At 39.3% G+C, this 24900-nt stretch overlaps 1 protein-coding gene across 1 annotated transcript in view; it reads right to left on the minus strand.

Moving 5' to 3' along the window:
• Window positions 1-1316: 1316 nt before the first annotated feature.
• The window catches only part of LOC103779515 (UV-stimulated scaffold protein A-like), a gene marked incomplete at its 5' end in the record, with an annotated part of 33336 nt that continues 9752 nt past the window's right edge, over window positions 1317-24900 (minus strand). Inside the window, 6 exons of the mRNA XM_008947141.1 lie at window positions 1317-1416; window positions 6167-6347; window positions 11061-11172; window positions 12016-12199; window positions 16403-16555; window positions 17732-17909. Of these exons, the coding sequence (XP_008945389.1) occupies window positions 1323-1416; window positions 6167-6347; window positions 11061-11172; window positions 12016-12199; window positions 16403-16555; window positions 17732-17909 (902 nt within the window). The remainder of the gene's footprint in view (window positions 1417-6166; window positions 6348-11060; window positions 11173-12015; window positions 12200-16402; window positions 16556-17731; window positions 17910-24900) is intronic.

Consider the following 24900-nt stretch of genomic DNA (forward strand, 5'->3'; position numbering starts at 1 on the left):
GGTCAGAAGCTATCCTGAGGAGTCTAAATTTTCTCTTTTTTAAATTCTTACAGCCCTTTGCATGAGGAAACTCCTCCAACAGGTGAGTGACTAAGCCAGTGCTGTAGAGAATCCATTCTAATGTGTATTCAGTGTTTTGTTTAAGACTTCTGCAGTTCACTTTGAAATTGATTTTCAAACACTCTTATCCTGCTTGATGCTCTGGATCTCCTTCACTTGCAAAACTGTGTGAAACCCTGTGACAGCACAATGGGTACATGTTTGGTTCATTCTGCCTAAGTCATGACTATAGCCAGCAGACCAGGTCTGAGAGACCAGGTTAAGCACATGGCCAGTAACAAGGAGTCACACTGGATCCAGCTGCTTGACCTCAGTATGAGCGTTAACTCTCTGGAGTGAGAAAAGTCCAGATGCTTGTGTTTCTAACTGCATCCTTAGATGCACTCTCAGGCTTGAGGCTGATGTAATGTTAACTGACTCAAGCCAGGCAGTTTTCTAGTACAGTATGCCAGCTGGGTGATTCTGAAAACCTCATATTTTCACTTTATACTGGAGTTTCTTGGTTTCACTTACACTGCAGAACATCCGGAGTAGCTCTACAAACTTTCACGTGCTTTCCAGATTAGTTCTGAAAGATACCATTGTGGGGAGACAAGCAGCAGACTAGGATGACCTTTGCCATTTCAGCTTCTCCACTAGTGCCACAGCTACCATGTTTGGATCAGTTCCTGGATTTCAGTTTGCTGAGACTGAATGAAACTCCATTCACTATTTGAAGGCATCAGCATCATGATTTGGAATGTTTTTTTAGTGTGTACACAAGGTCTTTAAAGGTGTGCAGGAGCCACAGTGCTGCTTGATGTGGTACATTTTACAGAATGGAAGGCTGAGCAAATAGTCTGTGTGTTGCCATCTCTGGTAGAAATTGTTTCTAAGGCATCTGTTTTCTGACAGCATAGAATTGGAGGTAAATTACAACACACACATTGGCAAAGGAGGTCTAAATTACCTGCATCCCTTAGGAAGGCAAAAACCCAAATGCTGAATATTTTACCCAGAGTGTGTACAAGTCATAAAACATGCTCTATTTCATGTACATATCAGATAATTATCAACTTGTTAAATTCATTCCATCCTATACCACCATATCTTTGCCAAAATTAATGTTCATTATCACATAAGTTAAAGATTAAAACAATTTTAAAAATTACCCCAGTAAAAATGCACCCAGCAGACTTTCACCATAAATGTGAAGATCTGTGATAAAGGTTTTGTGCAGTTGCACTCTGGTAGTAAAATGAAGGATGAAGAAGACTGACAATTTAATTCAGTGCATAGTTAAACTGGTTGGCAAACTTCTCGTGCTTTCTTTGGTCCACTCGGTTCATCGCCTTCACCACCCGTTTCACAGCACCTCTGAAAGAGAAGCAAAAAAATATTAAAAACAGTTATGTTGATTCTACTCAATCTCAGAGAATGTTTATGAATGTTGGGGGGAAGAAAATGAACTATAATTAATCACTACCAGGCTTCTGCACACTGCACTGATGAGCCTGAACAAATCTGCCTCGTTAACTAAATTAGCTGCAGCAATACAAATAGTTTAATTCAGCCATGATTTTATTAACAGGAGTAAACAAATTAAAGTCTTTTAGTTTAATGGCTGTGCACTCCAGCCTCCTAGCACTATTTCTGATAGTCATACATAGCAAGTTAGAGTTCCAAAAGCGCCTAACTGCTCCAGGGAGGGGGGAAAATAAGTATCTGACAGGATCTAAAAAAATCTATCACTCAGAAGACCTTATGAAATCCAACCTGCAGAATCTAGAATATTTTAGTGAGGAAAGAGCTTGCTGTTGAATTCATGCAACTATAACCCAACCTTCCTTTCACAGGTTACCAAAACCCCACTTCAGCAGCTGTGGGCAGAGTAAGACTCTTTTGCTCGCACGAGGAGCATCACCCCCATTCCTGAGCAGCAACTTTAATCCACAAGCACAACACTAATTTAGGTAGACACCAGAGATGGTCATCTATCTTTATGCAGAGGGACAGATTGCTGCTGCAGAACAGTTAAGTGATTACAATTTAGCACAGTCAGGACAGTCTCTCCTGTATCTTATTCTTGGATCAAGTGGAATGGGATCTCTGCTACCTTCTGACACCCAAGTGTTCAAGCCCTCTGCAGTACCTGTTGTGCTTGAAGGCAGCTCTGGAGTGTTCTTCAGACTCAAAAAGGAAATAAAGGAACAAGCTTTGGAGCTCTTAAGTTTTCTGGTGCTCCTAAATCTCCTGAGGGTTTGCCCCTACATCACTGTTCTTTAGTTGTTGCCATTGTTTCCTCCACTGAAGATGGTGCCCAGATTTCTCTCCTTTTGGGAGCGACTGCTATGCTTTTGAACTGGCTGAGTGAAGACACTTTCATTTTCTTCCCTCCCCAAACTCTTTAGTGAAGATCATGCTACTGAGAATTTGAAGGTGAGGAAAATGATGCTTGGACAGCATAAATAGGAGCAGGTGATCCTCATAAATGGCACAGAGAGAGCAGGTCTATTATCCTTTAACGGTTAAGGTAGAGGAACAGGTACATGATTCCAGGAGGGTAAGAAAGCAGGAGAAAGGCAGAAGCAGAAGTCAAGGGAATCCTCTGTTGTGTACATCTGCCCCCACAGAAACATACTGTAGCTCTTGGGAACAGCCGAGTGCATCCTGCCTAAGTAATTTTGTTGTTCTTTAGGTGCTTCTAGCACAAAAGCTCAGGAATCTGAGGCTGATATCTGCAGATGTGCTCAGATGTCACCCTGCCTGTATTTATGAAGAAGGAAGTTACCTCCTAACACACCTCTGTGAAGACCTGGATTCTCTGCCAATGTGGGAAGTGTACCAGCTATGGGCTGGGTTTGAGGGCCTAGGTCTCATTTAGGAATATGGCACTCCTGCAGAAATGCACTTGGCAAGTTTAATGTAGCTGGAGCCAAAAAACCCAACTCTGTTCCACATATGATACCTAGACTGGATCTTCTTTTCCACAAGTCCTTTCCACTAGCAAACCTATTTCTTTTAATTTATTCTGGAGCAGAAGAAACTGATAACAATCCAGGTACTAAATCAAAAGCTTTCTCTCTCTCTGTTGATGCTCACACTGAAAAACCCAAAATATCACAGTGAGAGGCTGCAGAATGACCCACAGGTAGAAAGTTCCCAGCAGTAACTGGAGGAGAGCAGAGCAGAAAGAGACATCCTCACTCCCTAAAGGCCTCTGAAGTATCTTGGCCTGGCTGCTTTGCTCAGCCCCAGCCCTGAGTCTCTGCAGTAACTGAGGGGCACAGGAGCAGCACCTGGGATTGGCCCAGAGAGTAGGAGCGGGGGACCTTCCTTTAAATTCAGGGGAGGTGGGTCTGCAGGAGAGCTGCGAGCAGAGTTTGTGGGGTCACAAGCACTAATCTCAGCAATCCCCCTTCCCTGAGCACTAGCAAGGTCTGGAGGGACAGCCTTGAGGGGAAGGGTTGAGCTGGTCTCTGAGGTGCCACCCTTCCCTCTCCCACAGTGTAGCAGCAGCTCAGCCACCCCTTTGCAAAGCTGCAGTCACGAGCAGTGCCACTGATTCCCCAGGCCCACCTGTGAGGACCTGCACACTCTGGGCGAGGGCACCTCCTCCTGCAGGTCCCAACTGTGGGGGGACTCAATGATCTTAAAAGGTCTTTTTCAACCTAAATGATTCTATGACCCTAAGTTCCATCACACAAAATGAATGGTTTCAAGTCTAGTACTGTTATACTCTATGTTGTCACCGTTTGTCACTTCTGAGGATGCTGCAGGCTGTGAGGTAAAATGAAGACAAGACATCCACCTGGTAGTGTGCACCAGCCTTTCCCAGGATCAGGCCCTACACACTATGCCAGCTCTGCTCCTGTGGTTATCTCTGAAAGCCAAGCTGACTTCTGTTTTAGTGAACTGCTCTCTGTAACAGCTTCATTTCAAAAGCCATTTTGAAACATCTGAAAACAGAAGATAGTCCTTAATAATGTTTCTAAATGGTGGGATTAAAGATTTTCTCAGCAGCAGCTGTAATGAAAAACAGCATTTTGAAAAAACACCTTGGAAGAGGTATACTTTTAACAAAATTCTGCCAATAAAGTTACCAGAGTAAGGAAAATGTGGTCATGGTTTTGCACTTCAAACGTTGCCTAATTGGTAGGAGAAAAGTAAGCCTTTAGCAGTGGAGAGTGGCCTTGACACTTTCATGTCATGTAGGTTTTACATTAGCACCACTGGATTGTGCGATACTGTAAATGAAATGAGATCCCACTTTGATGATCTGTGTGCAATTTCACTTAACTTTATTGGCAGACTAGAGCCTGGGTTTATCACCTATACATTTCAAGTAATTTGGGGTTGTTATAAGGAGCCAAGGTTATCATCTTGTTTAGTGCTGCAAAGCATGAAACCTATTAAAAACATGACAGGTTTGATTCCCTATGCCTGGCACTAACACACACTCAAAATCATTAGCACAAACCACTGTAAACCAAAACCAGCTTTTTAAATCTGTTAAAGTTGATATGAAATTCTGGTCATTAAAACTGTATGTCTCTGACTTCTAACTAGTATCAGATAATTTCAGAATTTCACAGAAAATGTGCTGTTTCTCTAACTCAAAGCAATGTGGATTTGGCTTTGATATAACCATTATATCACAGACTATAACCATTAGATCACAAAAGGAAAAACAGAGTTTAAATAAATACTGTGCCTTGATATTCAACTCATCCAGTACGTTCAGGAAATAACACACCATTAGTGATTTTATAATAATTTTGCTTTTCTGATCTGACAACTTTATGCTTCTCACTTTCCTTTGACAACACAATTTTTGACACGTGGACCTCTTTAAACAGCTGTAGCTGCTTCCCATTTGCTAAAGGTCAGAGCATGCTTAGGCAAATATATGTTGTAGCCACATCTCACCAGCACTATATATCAGAAACAGTGCAACAGAGTGGACACAGGGAGCTGCTGTATGTTCTAAAACCCATTCAGCTTGGTGGGTTGGTGGGCTCCCACTTCCATCTGAGCTAGCGTGCCTGCTTTAAAGTTAACTCCTACACATCTATATAAGTCACAGGCACAACTTTGACATGTCTTAGTGCTAGTGACACCCAGTTTCTTCTGGAGCTAAGTGTAGGCTGAGAGGTACAGTTTGCACATGTGCTGGGAGGAAAGGGAGGTGTGTAGAAACAGCACCACTGCAGGAAGAACAGTGTCCATGTGACCTTGGCACAAGGATTAATCTCCAAACTCCTGCACTGAAAAGAGAGCAGGTTCCAGGCCTTGATATTTACAAAAGACAGCAGGGGTTAAGTGAACAAGGACCCTAACGAAAGAATCCAAATATTTTTCTTAACCAACTGAATGTATTCTCAGTAAAGGAGGGAAAGAATGCAATGGCAGGGTGTCACTGAATCACACAGAGGAAGGGATTGCTGTGTGGACATGCTAGACTGGAAGGCACTGCTTCAGGCCCAGCTAGCAACTGAGAATACCCAGGGGGCAGAGAAAACACACAGGAAGCCCAGGCAGTAGTCAAAAGTTTGGGAAAGTCTCTGAGCATTCACTGGCGGCTTGAGGGCAGCTGCCAAGACACTGCTGCACACCAAAAGCCAAGGATTTTTGACAGATCCTTTTATTAACTGAAGTTCTGCTCAGAACAGCCCATCTTAGGCTTTCAAAAGGTAAAACTTAATTTTCACTCCATTTACACTACCACAATGTGTCTGATGCTGTAAGTAGTGTTACTCTGAACACATCACCATCTTTCCAGATCCAGTGCTACCCACACACATGAAATAGCACTCGTCTGATTAATAAATCCAGAGATGCCTCTGCAGCAATTAAAGCATTAAAAAAAAAATAATAATTGAAAAGGATGGGAAAAAAAAGATCTTTCATGGGGAAATTTTGTAAAATAGCTGAAAATCATTCTCAAAGAAACAACCTCATCATCAGTACCTGCTACTCTTTACCCTCCAGAGATCTGGAAGGCATTCTTGCTCTGCATTTAGCAGAGAAAGTTGTTTAGTAAGAGCATGTTAATGTAGAAATAGGAAATACCACTGGAACAAGGGAAACAGTGATTTATCAGCTTTAGAGAACGTAAGCATCTTACTTATTGAAAACTTTCTTCTCAAGCCGGGAACGAGAAGTGTTAGCCTGCTGCTTCAGGTCTGTCAGATTTGGGTATTTTTTCTTGCCTTTCTTTTTCCCTCCTTTTCCATTATTTTTAGAGGAACCAAGATCCACTCCTGTAGCTGCTTCAACTTCTCTCATGAATTCTGGATCTCGCCACTCTGTTTAAAAGAAAAAAAAAAAAGCACTTTGAGACTCCAAACCCAGGCAAAGGAAGAGGAGTATAAAGCAGTTAGCCAACATGACAGATCTTGATGAAAAAGCCCTGTCAGTCTGGGATTAGTATCTATTATTAACTGCTGTAGATAAAACTGTTCTGCAGGAAGACTTAAGTTTTTGAAGTAGCACAGTAGAAAAATTCCAAGGAAACTATTCCATGTAGGAGAGGTGACATAAACACTCTGATTATTATTTAGATATTGAACAAAATGCCAACAATGCAGCTGAGGAACTTATCTCCAAAATCAAATTCTGAATAAGCTTTAAAATAAATCTAAGCCAATGGAATGTGTTAACTTCTGAGCAGAGTAGAGGTGACAGCACTGTAACTTTTCTGCATCCAAGAACTAAATTTGCTTCAAAATTTGAACTGGTATCTGATACCTAAACAGCATTCTTGAATAAGACAACACGACCCTGTTGCCAGGAGCCCAATTTTGTGTTTGAAAAAGATGCTACTTTCAAATTTCATTTCCTTAATAATTCAGAATCCAACTATACACTGTAAATGTATCCTGATCACAGGTGCCACCACAGGAAAAAGCATTCACAATTTAGACAGTAAATGCTTTGAGGAAGCCGTGGTCTCACACCTTTAGTGTAAAGTTTTGTCTATCAGAACAAGGTAACACAGTGCAAGGTAAGAATTAAAAGGTGGCAAGAAGATGGATATCTTCAAGGGGAAATTTAGAAAACTGGCATTGCATTATAAGGAATTCAAGCATACGGGTTGGAAAAAAAATGTAACAAGTACCACTGCAAAGAGTGACACGGTCCAAAATCAACAAGAAGGTCAGAATTCTGTATTTCAGAAACCAGTAATTGCCTGTCATTTGTTGTGTAGTTTCCTGTATGTCACTCAGCTTTTTTGCCTCCAGAAATTGTAACACTGAATGTTTACTACCCTTATTTAACACCCCAGTATATACAGAAAAATAAACAGTCCTAAATGACTATATGATTTCACTTACACACCAGGATGGTCACTGGATGTGACAAATGATGGTAACAACATTTCGGGAAGGTCAGAGGCAATGTCCTCACTTAAGAGCATGGTGTTTAGGAACACCAGAGCAATTTTCCAAGGAAAGGTTAGATCTAGCCTACTATGATACGTGAAAGCAAGGACTGATTAAAATCTAACACACCAAAAAGCACGAGGAAAATGAAGCTGCACAGGAAGTGGGCAGGAGAAGTATAGAGGGAGAAAACAGAATACATATACTTGATAGATCATAAGACTTCACAGACTTTTTTTTTTTTTTTTTTGAAGTGAGGGAATACAGAGCAGCACAATTCAGATACAGGAACGATTAATCCAAGATTAAGGAAAACTGTCTAAACAGTTTATCTCCCAGTAATAAGAAGGCGTCACAGTTTAGGAACCCAGTGAATGGAGCAATTGTTTAAACACAACGAAAAAATGCCGGTATCCAGTAGAGATGAAATGAGCATTTGAGTAAAATGAAGGAGCAATTTAAAAGCCTTTGAGAAAAATCAATAGAATGCCAGGGAAGAGCAGCCTTTTTGAGCATTGATGGGCCCCTAAAGCTCTTCATACATTGTTACTGAGTTTAGCAGCAGGGAAAAGAAAATTACACAGTTTGCAAGGGTAGGCGGGAATCAATACTGTAGTTAGTAAAGAGATGCTATTTCACATCTGACTGGCCAGCGGCCTGCCTTCACCAGCCTGTCCTGATACCTGTTTGTTAACAAGTCACTAAGGGCTGAAAAACCAGATACTCTTCAGGGTTGACACAAAAAATAGGCACTTAATTTGCTCCTGTGTGCGAACTATTGGAAAAGGATGAGCGCTGCAGATTAGCAGGTCAGCGTAATCCCACCTGATTTATTGTTTCAGGACTGAAGAGCCCAAAGCACCATTTTGTGGACATCAGATAGAGTTTAAATTTTTATACTAAGTCAAAAAATAAATAACAATGGCAGTGTTGTCAAAACAGGCATTATCACATGAACTGTGTTGCTTTTACATAATTGTTTTCCCCTTTAATCACACATGGATGAAAATAAATCTTCCATCCAACAGAAAGATGATGTAGGAATTTTGGTGCAATTTAACCATACAACTGATCCTCAAATTTTAACCTATTTTTCAAAACTTTTCCAACAGTTGTCATTAGCAAATGATATTGTCAGCCCTAAGACTGAAGCCCTTATAGTACAAAGTGGGTTCCCACCTGTATATTGTCCATAGCTTCACTGCTTGGACTTGCTTCAAGTCCTTGGTAAAAAAATCCCAAACAAACCAACCCCAATGCAAACCAAGCAAACATCCCTCCCTAAAACACAAGCCCAAAACAAACAAAAAAAATATTTTAAAAGCTTGATGAAAATATTATAAAACAAATATAAAAATAGCGAGGCTCAGAAAAAAAACAGAAAGCAACAAAAAGCAGTGGATAAAAGTATTTAGTGACAGCTGGTATATGTATGGCTTTAGAAACCTGTAAGGTTTTGTCCAATAAATAAAGTGCCATAGCTTGTTCAGTATCTCCCCAGACAGATGGGATGGACCTTTGAATGACATCTCAGCTTAACAACTGCACTCAATAATGCAACGCAGCAACATCAACACTGGTTTGGGACTAACACACACATCCTTGTGGGCCAGAGGTGAGAAGCCTCTAACAACACCGAGCTGGCACTGTAATAAAAATAAGTATTATGTCTAGCCTCAAGCAATGGCAATTTCACAGGAAAAAAAAAAAAAAAAGAAAAATCAATATTTTTTCAGTGCAAGTGATTTTTATACCAGAGTATTAGTTTCTAGTCTGAAACTAGAAACTCAGGAACACCTACTAGTTTGATTTACTAGCTTCAGTTTATCACAACGAAGTTGAGAACTTTCTTCTTTAGCACAACATCCACCCTGTGCCCTGGATTTTGCTGTGACAGTCCCTCTGTGCCCATGCTGTTGGCTGGATGCCAGTTCAAAGTAGTTCACTCCACCTGGACAAGTATGGAAACCACCTACAAACGTAGCACTTCCAGACACGTGCAGACACCAGTAACTGCTACACTGGTGTAGTGCTGGTCATTGCCAAGAACAGTCACTCAAAGATGGCCAAATCAGTATTAAAGGAAACTGGGAGGTCAGTTGAATGTTTAAATGCACATTCACTCTACACAGACCTTTTTGGATAACAGAGCAACAACTGTTATACTCTGAAAGGGTTTCATGGAAGGTTTAAGTAGCCTCATTAATAAAAAATATAAAATTGGTGAAATAGTCAGAGCTTAGAAGAGAACTAAATCCTGAAAGGGAGTATAGTACAAGTTATCAAAATGATAAAGCCTATGGGTAAGTTTAATTAGAACGCAGAATATTAATCTAGAATAGACAGCTTAAAACAGAGAAAACTAAGACCTTCTGGAGTATGGCAGTTTAAATAAAAGCCTTGACTCTATCAAACTATAATCTTTGTCTTTGCTGGATAGATCCCTCTCACCTATCTTCCTTTGCAATCCATCAATTTCCAGCAGCTTCCAGGTTGCAGTTCCCCTGCCACTCTATGGAAATCTACTTCCTATCTATTACTGATGAGGTTTAGTTGTACTGCAGCAAAAAAGTCTCTTATTCTCTTTGGAAGTCTTTCCACCCATGTATTCATTGCTTGCTGTCTGTCTTTCTCATTGCCTGCACTCCTTACTTGGAAGTCTTTCCACCCGTGTATTCATTGCCTGCTGTCTTTCTCATTGCCTGCACTCCTTACCCAACACTTCAGAGCTTTATCCTGGCTAAAAATGCCCAAATAATCTTGGGGAAGGATGAGCTTTCTCTCCACACCTGAAAGCAGCAGCCAGGATGCAGGGAGAAGGCCGTTAGCTTTGTTGTCCATCTTTATTGTTTAAAAACAAAATCCAGAGTATTGCACAGTAGCATGTAAACAGTTAACCAGCACAGGTCTGCTTGCTCCCTTCCTCAAACCCATCACAGACATCAGGCTTACTAGAACATCCAGACTAGTCAGAATGCCTATAAAGCCAAGCCATGTTGAGGGCTGTGCTAGTTTATTTACTAGCAATGCTGCACAGACACACTGCATAACAAGGTCAAGAATTCTTCTTCCAAAACACAAGTAGTGAAGAGATACAGGAAATATAGAATATGATAGATACAAATAGATACAGGAAAAACAAGTTCCTGCACTGTGACAAAACCCCCACTCTGACAGTATTTGTGATGATACAGTGATCCTAATAATATTATCATCATGTGACATGAATCTCAACCTAGGGACCAGCAAGATTGCAAGATTTTTTTTCAAAAGAATAGGAAAAGTTACTGTCACACATTTTACAGAAAATAGGTTTAATTTTTCCTAATAAACACATTCCTTAAGTTACATGCTATAATTCATCTGTCTGTGAAGTGTTAGAAAGATTATGATGGCTATTGGGAAAGAAAAAAACAAATGCAATGTGCCCTGAGCAACAAAAAAGCTCTATATATAGATACAGTATAGATACGACATAAATTTATTGTAGTTTGTCAATATATTGTAGATACTATAAATACTGTATATAATTTATACACAATAAGGATAATACACTTACATTTAAAGTTCATCTCCCACCTCTGCCTAATATTTTTAATTTCTAGGTTTTTTTTAAGATGCTGTGCAGACACAAACCTGGCTGAGCTGCTTGCTTCTCAAACCGCATCTTTTCTTCTCTGGCTCTGTCCTCTGCATTAATGGGAATCCCAGAGTCATCCCGAGGAATGATCTTTCCATGGAAAGGGCACTTCAGAAAGAAAGGGGGAAAAAGTCTCAAAACTTCTGAATGAAAAGAAAATGCTTACATTCAACATAGCTCAAAGCCAGACACTGGAATCAAGGACCAAAACTCTACGCTTGATTCCCAGTCACTCTTAGAAAGCACCAGGATCCCATAAAAATAATGTATTTAACATATTCAGAATCTCAAAGAAATAAGCTCTTCATGACATGAACGTCCAGTTTCAAGACCCAGGAAGCACATCCTGCCAAGCCTGGAACAAGGGCATCAATGCTGCATCATATGTTGCTGTTTATGCTACACCCCTACCCTGTAACAATCCCATCTGAAGTATTTTAGTGCATTCAGATCCTTTATTCCGATGTAACAAAGGAAGAAAAGGAACAGTAGAATAAAGTATTTAAGCAAAGTATTTCTGCTCAATAGGGCTTGTAATTGGAGGCTGTGTAGCATTTAGCTTTCATAAAACCTGAAATGTAAATAAAATCTCTTTGCCCCTCAAACACACAAGTTTCTAAAAACAGTTATTATCAGATATGCCTCTAAATGAGGAAAACGTTTTGGCAACCAACTGTCTCTGCTTTATTGCCAGGCACTCATCTATCACACTAATAAATAACACATAAATACCTATGATGAATGCCAGAAATAGTTGAAAGTTCCTTAAATGTTTACAGCTTCTTCACCCAAAGGGTGCTTCCCATATGAAGCACATATCAACAGCAAACTTCTCCAGACACAATTATCTTCAGCTCCCCTTACCATGTGAAATAAAGTTTTAGGGACATGTTTTAAAAAGATCACCTTCATATAGCAAATATCCTGGAGTTTATATAACTTGGTGCCCACCTTAACTCGATCCTGTCTTTCACACAGTCTCCCATCGGGCATTGGTGCTCGACATTTATGTTGCACTGGTTCAAACTTGCCAGCAAATGTTATATATCTAGTTTTTAGCATTTCAGTTATTTCTTTATTTTCCACCTCTTCCTCTACTTCACTGGGTGCCCAAAATCGATGCTCAGAAGCAAATCTGGGAAAACAATGAAAGAAAAACATTCACAGATAAAGTTGTAAGAAAGCACATAAAGCTGCCAGTTTCATACGGTGGTAAACTTCCATGTAAAAAAAAGGGAAGCTTTACTAGTGAATTAGAAAAACCTAAGGATCTAACATTCTTTCTTATGACTCCTACATTACGAAAATGTTTTTATAATATCACTCAAGCCTGTCTAGTATTGATTTCTTGTTTAACCTGCTAACCTGTTACAAGTCTTGGCTCTAGTTCATGATCTGACATTCAGAATCAGTTATCCAATATCTGGAATAATTTTGTAGTTCTGGAGTTAACATCCTTCACAATAAAATACTTCTATGACTAAACACAGAAGATAGATCAGGGAGGAAGCAGTTTGGTCTTGTTTGATGTTATTCCAGGTAGCTGTACTTCTGTAGCAGCAGAGAAGCAGGAGCTGAAATCAGAATATGTTGCAATATATTGAGACCAAGGAAGAATCAGCTGAGTCTTTACAGAGATTCCTTCTTTCAGCTGCTCCTATAGAGTGTCCATAAATCTGAGAAACTTAGGGTGTGTTCCTCTAGCAAATTAAGGTAGTGCCTACATTTACAGACATATATAGGCAAATGCACAAAGAAAATCAGTACCATGTCAGTGGACCTGAGGAGTGGGAGAGAATGGGAACAAGGACCCACGAGTGATGTAGTATTTCCAAATTTTCTCAACAGTATTCACATAATTTCATTTTAGCCACCCTGGACTGCCAGTAGTCTATAATGAGAAACAGGCAACCCCAGAGAGTAATTACTGGACTCTTTTAGATGCTAAGCTTAAGATGCACTGACTGTCTCTCTGACAGTAAATGTTTCTTTCTCCTAACCATGAAAAGAAATTAGGGCTATTGGTTGAATCTTAGATATCTATCTAAGACATCTGAAGTTAAAAATCAGCAATCCCATCCCAAATTTAAGGAAATATGAAGTTAAAGAGGAAAAAATACAGCTACACTAAGCAAAAAAACATTCCAGATTCCAGCCTGCATGTCTGCTGCTTATTGCAAGCAAAATGGAGATATCTAGGTGACAGATGTCTTGATAAGAACTTAAAATTCATAAAGAACACTCTGCAGTTCCTTTCTTCCACATAGCTCTCCCACCCAACCAGTCCCAGACTGATTTGAGAGGATTTTCTCTATCCATATACAAGTCCTCTCACTCATTAATATCTTCAGATGTTTTTCCTGCTTCTGAGACTTTGCCTTCTGTAGACTGCAGAGCCATATATATGCAAACACTTAACATAGTAACGTATTTCCACAAATTTTGGTTAAAAAAGAAAAAAAGGTTTTCAATCACATAATCCTGCAAACTATAGCCTAAACAAAAAGCTTTATGAATCTTTACAATGTATCAACATGGCTTTAGTCAAACATTTGAATGGTACAGAATTTTAGCTTCTGAAGTTATGTGGTTAGATTTTACAACAGATAGGAAATAAAAGAATTAAATTTCTTAACTGCTCAGTTTCAAAACAATCACGAAAGCAAGACTGACTGCTAGCTCTGTGCTTCTAACCTTACAGACAAAAGGAGGGGAAAGCATTCCTAAAAAGACAACATGCAGGATTTCTAAGTGCAAGGTATTCCTACAGAATCTCTTGGCAAAATTCTAGTGTCCTTTGGTGGTCTGGTCTCCCCTCCCCTCTAAATTATCCAATTACCGTTACAGGAGAATGAAGAAGCATTTACCAGTTGCATCATGCCAAACTTCCCAATTATTTTTTCCACTTGCCCTGCCCACCTCATCCCCCAAATCTGCATCTAACAAATCTCAAAGAAATTAAAATTATGCTTTACTCAGTGTATCATTGATCAGGATTTGGTAACTGGACTTAAAGTAGCCCAGTTCCTACACAAATATTCATAACTATTATTGTTCACTACAAGCTTATCACTAATTTTCTCCCAGCATGACTTACAAGCAGATAAGAAAAAAAAACAAGCAGAGCTAATTCCCAAATGTTTCTGATTGCCTACTGTTGTAATTTAAGCAACATTTTAAAAAGGCAGAACATGAGAATATTTCTTAGTTTGAAAAAATGATGCATGTAAAGTAAAACCTTTTCATAAGAGGGATCAGAAGGGAACAGATAAGTGACTAGAAGAGCAACATTCCACTCACACTCATAGCAAGAGTGTTACTGATCTAGACAAATAACAGAGGCTTTAATGGAAATTACATAGCTACATATCAGGAGGAAAAAAAAGACAAGTAATGGTTAACTGAAATAGAAAAGAAAGCCCAGCTCCAGAGAAAATGTTGCACTCTTTCAACAAATTTATATCAACTCCATTCCTAAGATGATGGGAAGATTATAAAAAACTTGAATGAATATAAATTCTAAAGCCATATGATGCATATAGAGATCCTGGAGCAAGTGCTAAATGAGTTAATTCAAATACCATTGTCACAGTCATAGAAAGTGCTGCACCAGCTAATTTACTCAGATCCAAAGAGTAAGCTCATTTAATCCAAGGAGTAGGGTAGATGAGTTTGGAAGGCCCATGCCACCCTCATTTTAAGAGTTCTTACATTAGCTTAATGAGTTGTGTGAGTGAAGGCAGAAGCAGGGAAAATGGTTTGGCCCAAACTTTTTGTAATCCCACAGTTCCTGTCACCTTCTAAAGAGGGTGAGCATCCACCATTTACCAGCTAAGCAAAAATTCCCTAGTAAATCATCTTCCTGGTAGCTACATTCTCACTACCAAAATCTTAATTTATTGTAAATGCTGTAGTTAAGTAGATGTAGTGTTAAAGAGGTGAAGGGAAAAGACTTTTCCACTTCAGATTTTAAAAATTTAAATTCTGTACCTGTTCTTTGTTTTTCTTTCTTTTCCCCCTAGGCACCTTATGGAGACAGAATGTGTGCATACAGAAAAGTTAAAGGAGTTGGCCAACGACTACCTTAATTTTTCAATAAATATGGTGTTATACCCAAGGGTCAATAGTTTTGTGTGCAGAGTTACTTAAATTTAGTTAGACTGGCATATCTGTACTTATGGACTATAAGGTTCAGAAGTGTGACCTCTATTTTATTGGAAAGCATAAAAATAAAACAGTACAGCACAAGGCAGACAGGCAGTGAAATACACTTCTGATTTCACTTATGACTTGAATAACTCATTTGCAATGTAAAATAAAGCCTTACTACTTTTTTTGGCATTATCACAGACAAATGCTTCTTAAAGCCCTGCTGAAAATCTTAACCATTTTATAGGCTTTGAAGAGCTTATACCACATGAGACAGAACCCAAAGCTTGGAGTGACTGTGTTAAAGAACAAATTTCCCTAGCTTTCAATAATTTAAAAGATATTCAGCATTTTATGCAAACAAGCACAGGGGCAAAGCTCTCCTCTTTTTCCTGTCTGCAAACACTGTCTTAACACTGTGATTATGAGTTGGGTTGGTTTGTTTGTTTTGGTAAGAAAACAAAGTTAAAGGACTTAAATGAAATTTATACATAGAGGGAGGACTATCACAACTTTTAAATGAATGTACTAGTGCTAAAAAGGAGTTTTAAAAACTGACTACTAGAAACAAGTTCTGATGTATACCTACCATCTCTTCTCCCCAACATTGCTAAAGCTTTCCCTAAGTCAGCAGTGCTTTGTGTTCAAGAAACACAAAACCTTCCTAGACCAAAACAGAAAGTGAGAGATACAAAATTCAAATCCTGTAACTGCCACCTCGTTCTTATGTGATTGAACAAGCATATCAATTTCCTTAGCTACCACTTGTGAAGTCAGGAAAAATACCCCAAACACCTCCCTAGACTTTCTCCTACCTTGCCTGCTATTTGTTTAGGCTGTGAATTCTCCAGCAGAGGGAATGTCTATCATGTATAGCACTCTGCATAATGAGGTACCAGTTTAAATTGGAGTAAGTGATGCCATGCTGCAAATAATGTAGAAACATGAAAAGATCAGGAAAAAAAAAAGTGCTTTGAAGCATCAAAGGATATTTAATTAGTATCACATCTTCTCAAAACAAATAACATTTAAAGGTAGAATTTCTGACTTTGTTTATAGGTCCTACAACACAAGGGAAAGAAGAAAAGTAATTATCAAAAGAAATAGGAGTCACCCCACTGCATGACCTTTGAGTACAAGTAAATCTATGTATTTGTTTAATTTGTCTTAGAAGAAAAAAAAGCATTACTTGAGAATCTTCCCTGCACTTGGCTGATCCTGTCCCCAGTAGTGAAGATCTAATCCAAAAGGCATGAGGGGAGCTTTAGCTCTTTCTTCTTCTAGTTTTCTTCTCTTACTGTCAGGCTCTGCCAAGGCTGCTGGATCAGTAGCTGAAGAGTCACTGAAGAAAATTGATGAAAAGTCAATACAGAACAGCAGTGATCACAACTTTCTCTTTTTTCATCAGATTTTCACACCAGTGCTAGCATTTTCTTAGACCTAGGACTACAACTACCTTTACAGGATTGTCCTTTTTTTCTTTAAAAAACAAATGATACAGACTATACCTAAATACAGCAGGCTGCACCAAAAAGCTTACCTGCACATCCAGCTAAAGCTAGATAAAATGTATTCTGCCATGGGTGTAGAAGCCTAGAGGTGTAATGGGATGTACTGAGGTGGAAAAATATTTTTAGTATATTTTGATTCTGTAAACTCATGCCCACGGTAGTCACACAGATTGCAAAGTCTTTGTTTTTGCAGACAAAATTCCATCTTGCAGGTGCAATATACTCATTGTGCAACACCACTGCAGAACTCATCAGTCCTCAGAAAATACAGTACTACTATGGAGCCCTTGGGTAGTCACTGAGCTTCACATGGTCTTACTCACCTGACTCATATTAAATTCTTAAAGAGAAAGTCAAAATGTACACATGAATACTTGAAACTTTGTAGTTCTACTGAAGCAACCCACTCTCCCACATTACAATTTCAATTTGCTCTGTTTTGGGGGCTTTCTTGGCCAATAAATGTCTTTTCAGAAATGTGCCACTAAGTAGATTGCTCCAGTGCTATACCCAAATCACAGATAAATGATAGTCAAAGTTGGGGTTTCATCAAGCTTTGAATAGCATTGTCTTTGGAATCAGCAAAACATGCCTCCAGGCAGCACTGACAGAAAAAATCACTAGGAACCAAGAGATGGTTGAAACTATTTTCTAATTTAGTTTTAGGATATGTTCTTTTTAGTCATAAACTAATAATTAGCCCAATAAACAGGGATGAGATTTTTGTTAGACAAGAACACTTCATATCTTCATTAAGGCCACTTACACCAAATATAACCTAAATCAAGTGAGTAGTAAAAGGTTCCTTAACATCCTGGTGCAATCACAAACAAAACCTTAAATATTAAGCAGTGAATGTACATCCAGTAAAAGAGCTGCAACTTCAAAATGAAACCAAGACAGCCTTAACATTGTGCCTAGCTCATGAGTACTTTTCTGTGTGGTTTCGTGACTAACAAATACAAATAAGAGCAAGAGGTCTCTACAAGAATTAAACCAAAAATAACCTTGCATGTGGAGGTGGCAGCTTTGGTAGTTTGTCTCTAATCAGTTTCAGTGTGGCAGCTGCACAGGTTGGATCAAGTTCATCCTCATTCCCTTTCAGCTGGGAGCAGGAGCTCAGCGGTGCTGGTCCTACCGACGTCTTCCCCACCGGTGCTTTTGGAGGGGACTGGGGCTCTAGCCCTGCAAGAAAAAAATCAATGGTTAGGAGTGATTCCCTCAGCAATTCACAGTGGGGCCAAACAACTCAGGATGCTGGTTACATGTCTAATGCAAACTGAGAGCAGCAGGACATCAGTTCCACTCAGAGACAGTGCGATACTTCTGCCTGTGAAGTTTTTCTTACTTTGGAACATACTGAGGAACTACCTACAGCACTTCACCTTTTGTATGGCATGGTGGGGCAACAAAGAATGATGTTACTTCACCTTGGAAGGAAGGATTTTAACAATACATGTTTGCCTAAATTGCAATACTGCTTTTTGTATAAAAGCTTCTAGCATCACTCCTACTTGCTGGTATGTCATTTCTGTACCCTAGGTCATATCAAGGTGAAACAGAGGAAAGGATTTCCACTACTGTTCAACACCTACAGTGCCAAAAGAAAACCAAGAGTAGTAGAAAGCAAAAAGAAAGGCATGGGTATCCTCCTGTGTGCTAAGATTAATTCTTTGTGGTGTCTCAGCAAAAAGTGCAGCTGAAAGTCTCACAGCCTGGCAAAGGGAAACCAGCTGTGGGTGGGAGACGCACTGCACCACATGACTGACAAGAACAGGGACCATGTCACCCAGCATGGATGGCAGAGATCTGGTGAAAAAAAACAAGTCTGTATGAGGCATTTCCCTGTTCTTTGATGATTCCCAGCTACCACATTGACCCTTCAGAGCTGAGAATATAAAAGAAAATAGCTTTTTTTTTTTCCTGATTTGTTAAAGGACAGCACCACTAAGGATAGCTGAGTTTTGATTCCTAAATATATCCCCAAACAGAATTGTCTAGAGAATGTTCTTTCACAGATACTAAACCACACGATTTGCAAAGATAAAATATCTAAGTGCTGGCAGAAGCAATGACCTTACTCACTGAGTATGCTCAAGAGGCAGCAAATGCCTCAACTGCACCTGAGGAACAAGCCCACTGCAAGGTAGTACCAGGCATTGATGTTCAGCACAGTTGTGGGGCAGCTTAATTACTTTATACAGCTAGATTAGACAGTCAGCACAGAGTGTAGTGATGAAATTAGGTAGGCTGAGCAGTTAGACAGCACAGGCCTCTATCTGCTGAGCTAGAGAAGCAACTCTATTAGCTGGCAGTAGTAACAAGAACTCTTCAGCCAACGACAGCTAATAATGGAAAGACGTGATCGTTCACGCCAACGTAACAGACTCCATCTTCCATCAGAAAGCCTGTTTATAAAAGAAGTGATTGAAATGCAAGGTCTCACACCCCAAAACCACCTAAACCAACACCAAAAATTCATGGTTTCACACAACTAAAATTTTAGGCGAATTATCTCAGCCTTCATATGAAAAGCAACCTCAGTTTCTCTGGCATGTTTTAGCCAGTATTTAATTGGGACTTTCAGTCTCTTGCCCACTCCCAGCCAGCCCTGAAGCTGTATCCAGAAGTTTTCTTGCTTTGCTAATTTCTTTCACTACTCATTAAATGTATCACAAGACATCAAATAAAATAGAAGAAGGTAAAATGGTGTGACTTGCTTTCTGAACAGCAAGTTGCAGGACTCGTAGCAGCAGGTAGCTTTGGTGCACAGTTTTCATTTCAGAGAAAAACCTATTTTTCACAAACAAAATGAGACCAGCTTGCCCTGACTCTTTTCCACTTTATAAAGTCTTAGATTAATTCATCCTGACCCAAATTAATTTGTACCATGCATTCCCTGTAAACTATGGGGTGTAATCATACAGAAGGCTTAACTCCAGGTCAACTTGGTGAGCTGGCAACCTTCTAGATACCTATGGATCTAACCTTTCCAAGCACCTGGATCAGGACTAGAGGCCTTGCTCAGGGAATGACATTCTGGTTTGCCAAGGCTTAGGGCACTGAGCAGAATGGTCTGTCAAGACCCTGTTTAACCTAGTTCCTGGATATCCTCTCCCTGGAGGGAGCCAACAATTCTACATCAACAAAGCTAGGGCCCCTCAGAAGGAGAGGGGAAACAAAAGCTATCATTGGACAGCTTTTGGATAACCATTGGATCTAGCTTGTGTGCATGTGTAGCCTCCTAATTTTGCTGCATACAGTGAATGTACACTTCTCAGTCATTCCTAGATATTCTTAATACAACAGACTTGTAGGAGAGACCCAGAACACTCTCAAGGATGAGAACTTTTCTAGACCATTTGAGACCCCGTGTCTCTGTCTAGAATGGCTTACTCTGGTAACAATGGAGGAAAATGTTAGAAGGTCGAGGCAATTCAGGGCAGAGGCCAGTAGCAACAAGGGTGGCAGATGGCTTACCTGGCCCTTTCAAAACAAAAGAGGGAAGGAAGAAGGAACTGGAGAAGAGGATGAGACAGCACTTGCCATCAGCAGTTAATGAGCATTCATAGAGACTTCTCTGCCTCCTCCTCACCCTCCCCAACAACTCAATACATTCCTTCTGCTTATCCAGTGTACGACAAGAGAAATGTGGACCATTTGAAAAAGATGGTTGAGGGAGGCCAACTACATCCATGGTTCAACCTGTGTGTGCTAGTATTCTCCCATGTCCATAGAGAGATCAGACCCTGCTCTGGCAAGGTGATGCATCCCACTGTTCCTAAGAAAAGGCTACTTGAGTATCTGTAGATAGCCCACAGGAGTGAACACACATCTGAGTGGGTATTTCAGTAGGGCCAGCCTAGCAGCTGTCCTGGAAAGACTTCAGCATGTACTCAACTGCCTGAATGTCCACAGGTAGCAAGCACTGGAGAGTGGGGAAAAAGCCATTCACCACAGTCTGAAGCCAGTGTCAGACCCAGCTCTTCCCCTGTTCCCTGTTCTGCACTCTGGAAAATACCCTAAAACCAAAGACCACATTCCAAAGGCAGAGCATCCTGGAAGACAGTGGTGCTTGAGCTCTCCAACGATTCCTGGGGAGTGAAGTTATCATGGACTGTGATGCAATGAAGGATGGATGACCCCTTCTTAATCTTTATGTTCTCAGCCTGGAGGGTAGAACCAGCTGTAGACAGACAGAGGCCATGTTGCTGTTGGCTGGTGCTGCTTCTGAGCATGCCTGACACTACTCCTCCCTTACTCAGTCTTGGCCCACATCACATACTCTAATGAAAGTGATGAACATTCACCTGATATCTAACTTCCCTTCCCAAAGTCAGCAAGGCTTTAAAGATCATTGTTTAAAAAATAATTTCAAGGACTAATCTGTGCATTGGAGAAGGGTCTCAAAACTAGCAGAAGTACCAGCAATGAGAGAAACAGTCATTAAGCCTAGTAAGATGGAACTAAGCAGAGAAATATCTAGGCTAAATAGAAAAGAAATTATCTCATTACATTTATTAGGCTGTGGACTTGCCATTCAAGAGGCATAATGGTGCCTTCACAAAAATGCTTTCTAAATAGCACTTCAGTGAAATATTACAGTAGAAGTCTTGAATTTATGTATCTGGAAGGAGGACAGGATAGGACTGAAGGAGGACAGGATAGGACTGCATCTCAGCTCCTGTCAACTGGCTAGAAAGGGAAAAAGCCCTTCTCAGATGCTTTGTATCAAAATGAAACAGAATTAACCCAAAAGATTCTGTTATAACCACCCTTTAGAATCATCAGGATTTGGAAGAGTACAGTTCCTTTTATGACAGAAACAGCTAGAAACGAACAGGCCCCTTTGGCACAAGCAAGGTGAGCTGTGAAGAACATGTGATACACTGTATCTGTAGTATAGAATTGCTAAGACTGTATTTATAATTTAAAGTTGCTTTTTTAATCTTTTTTTAAGACTGTATTTATCGTTTAATATTTCCTTCTTAATCTTTTAAGCACAAGAATATCTTTCTGAAAAGCACTGTTTAAAGCAACAGTATCAAAAGCACTTCTGTACGTACTATTTACAAACTATCAGTCAGAAGGTAGCAGATGTAGTCTCATACCTTCTCTCTTCTTCAGAAAAAAATATGTATTAAAAGTTCTCAGCAAAACTTATTTTTATTCCATTTTTTTCATGAGCATGTTTGCTCATTCACTACACTGATCTTGTTTGAGGAGGAGAGGATGTGAACAGCAGAGACAAGCAGTCAGCAACACACCGAAAAGGCAAGAGAGATAAATGGACAATGTGACATTTAGATAGATAAAATCACATCCAAAAGATCAATACAGGAATTCTTAAGGGTTACAAGAACAAAATATTTTCCTATTGATTTCTTATTTTAAACTATTAACAGAAAAATGGCTAAAGGTAAATACACTACAACATCAGTAACACCACCTCTACTGTGGATTTTTTAAAGGATATTTGTATATAAAATTAGCTTTTGCCAACAAGATAAAGACAAGCCACCACACAGCCATAGCTGAATGGTATCCAATGTCAGTGGGCTTTTTGTTTTGTTTTGAAGACACAGATGGGATTAGGTGCAGTTTTAGAATTTCTTAAGAATTCTGCTGTTCTGTGTATTTCAACACAAGTGCAGTACCTGGGTTCAAACTGTTCCAATAGTGGCTTTTAGAAAGAATCATAAAAATGTTCAAATCCCCTTTTTTGTTTAAATTGACCAAATGGCACCTATTTGCCTGAAGCAATAAGGTAGCCCGTGTTCAGAAGATAAATCGATGGAAGGAAAGAGAGAGGCTGGGGTTTCAGCTGAAGTTAGGCTGCTGAATGCTGACATTATTGATTTTAGCTAGTTCAGCTGGCCTTGTAATTAAAATGTAAATTTGAGAAAGAGATTATGTCCTGACAGAAATGGTGGGATTAGGGGGAGATAAAAGCCCCTCAGTGAAAATTCAGAGAAAGAGCAAGCACAGGTTTCCTCAGCTGTGTGGATTTAGAAGAAATCTAGCTACTTCAGATTCACTTAAGTTTAATTGAAAAAACGGAGATAGAATATAAACAAGTATTATGGACTTCAGCTTTCCTGAAAAAAAAAAAAAATAAAATCTGGTTCCCATTTGTTGAATCTTAGTCCAGCTGAATGTGTGTGATTTGTATTAGTACAGGCTCCAAGACTGGCATGAAAACCTGGCAGTTCAGGTACAGTATTTCCCCATTTACCCTCTAGTGTGCTCATAATGGAAAAAACTGCCTGTACTTTACTCAGGAAGGACAATAAGCATTGCTGTTCAGTGAAGAGAATTTGGCACAGCTTACTTTAATAGGGACTTGCAGACTAGAAGGTTCAAGTCAATGTCTGGGGCATTGCTTCCTACCACCTTCAGCATTCTGGGATCAGATCTGATGTACTTGTCCATCCACAAACTTGTGTGTGTGAACAAAATTAACCTAGGTGATCATATGGCAGGAAGACTTCATTATGTGTCATCCCTGACAGATATCTGATCTTCATGAAACCACCACAAATGAAAAGAATATTACAGTAATTTTTTTTTTTTTTTAATTTGGATCAAATTTCAACCCTCTGTACTTAAAAAAACCAAACAAGACAAACCCCCCTTCCCCAGGTTCTTTTCTTGTTAGTATCCCTTCATCTACACAGAACTCTAAGGAAAAAAAACAGCTTGCATGAACAAAACCTTAAAAGTATTCACAGAGGGATAACCCTGATTAAACCACTTTCTGTTTACTGTTGTAGAAAACTTCCTCTTTAATTTTAGATAGACACAGTTTCTTATCTTAGCCTCTAATGCCACTAAACAAATTGCTGTCTGCAGCTACCAGGGGAGGATTCTGAAATGCCAGAGGTGGCCTTGCTAAATATTCTCAAAACACACAAACTGTGTGCACTCAAAGCAACTTATCACATGGGCAGTGGCACAAATTAGGATTTCTGTAAAAATGACCCTTTTAAAATGAAGTTGTCAAGGGGTCTTTTATAATCAGAGGTTTTAAACAATCCAGAAAGATGCTTCTAGTGCCTTTAAATGCAGCTATGCTCATCTACATCAATATTTTAGAATTCTGCTTTGGAAATTCAACGTAAATAAAAAAGATGACAACTATGTTAGTTAACTAGAAGAGTTCATTAATATTACATAAATACTTCGGCTTACTGGAATTACAGAATATCTCAATTTGTTATAATGTTAATTCTCATTAATTAATCCTATTTATCATTGTTTTATAATGATAGCCAAGAATCAGAATAAATCAAAGAAGCAGAGTTTAGTTTAAAACCTTTCTGCACTTTACATTTCACCTTTCAAACTTTTTGCTTATCATTTTGCAGTCCTTGACCACTCATAGTTCCTATGAGATAAACCACTCAAAATTATTATTAGCATCCTGTGCAGTGACTATTAATTTCTAAGAACTTTAGTAGGAATCAAATATATCCTGTGTTCTGCCAGATTTTTTAGAAACATTATTTACACAGGAGCACCTTGCCTAAGCATCAGGAAGGGTTTGCATCATCAGCTGATTAGGATGCATCAGAAGAAATGTCAACAACTAATGCCTCTACATGGATGTAGAAATACTTCGTTGAAAGTGATAATCATGGTATTTTTTTGGTAACTGTGCAAAGTTCTCTTCATTCCAAATACTGTATTGTAACAAAAGGTTTACTCCATTATTGTCCTAAGTGCAGCTATAGACAACAGATGTGTGTTTATCCATATACAGATACATTAAAAAGATAGCAATATAATAAGGCAATCTCACTTAAAAATAATTAATTCTAGTATGCGTACACTAAGAAAAATTGAGACCACACAACACATCTGGTTACAGCAGTTCAGGAGCTGGGTCCTAACTTCAATGCTGAATATCTGTTACCTATAAATTTAAAGTAAATCAATACACACTATTTCAATCATGTAGCAACTATCTGACTTGTTTTTGTGGTTTCTTGGTTGTTTGGTTGTTTTTTGGGTTGTTTTGTTTGTTTGTTTTGTTTTATTTTGGTTTTTTTGTGGTTTATTGGTTGGCTGGTTTTTTTAAGGATTTGTAGTGACAGTAACAGAAATAGAATAGAAATAGAACAGAATCCTGTTCTAAATACTAGAGTCTTCTTGTCTAGGGAGAGGACCACAGCTG

The sequence above is a fragment of the Merops nubicus genome, unplaced genomic scaffold (assembly GCF_000691845.1).
Source record: "Merops nubicus isolate BGI_N331 unplaced genomic scaffold, ASM69184v1 scaffold6949, whole genome shotgun sequence".
Classification (NCBI taxonomy): domain Eukaryota; kingdom Metazoa; phylum Chordata; class Aves; order Coraciiformes; family Meropidae; genus Merops; species Merops nubicus.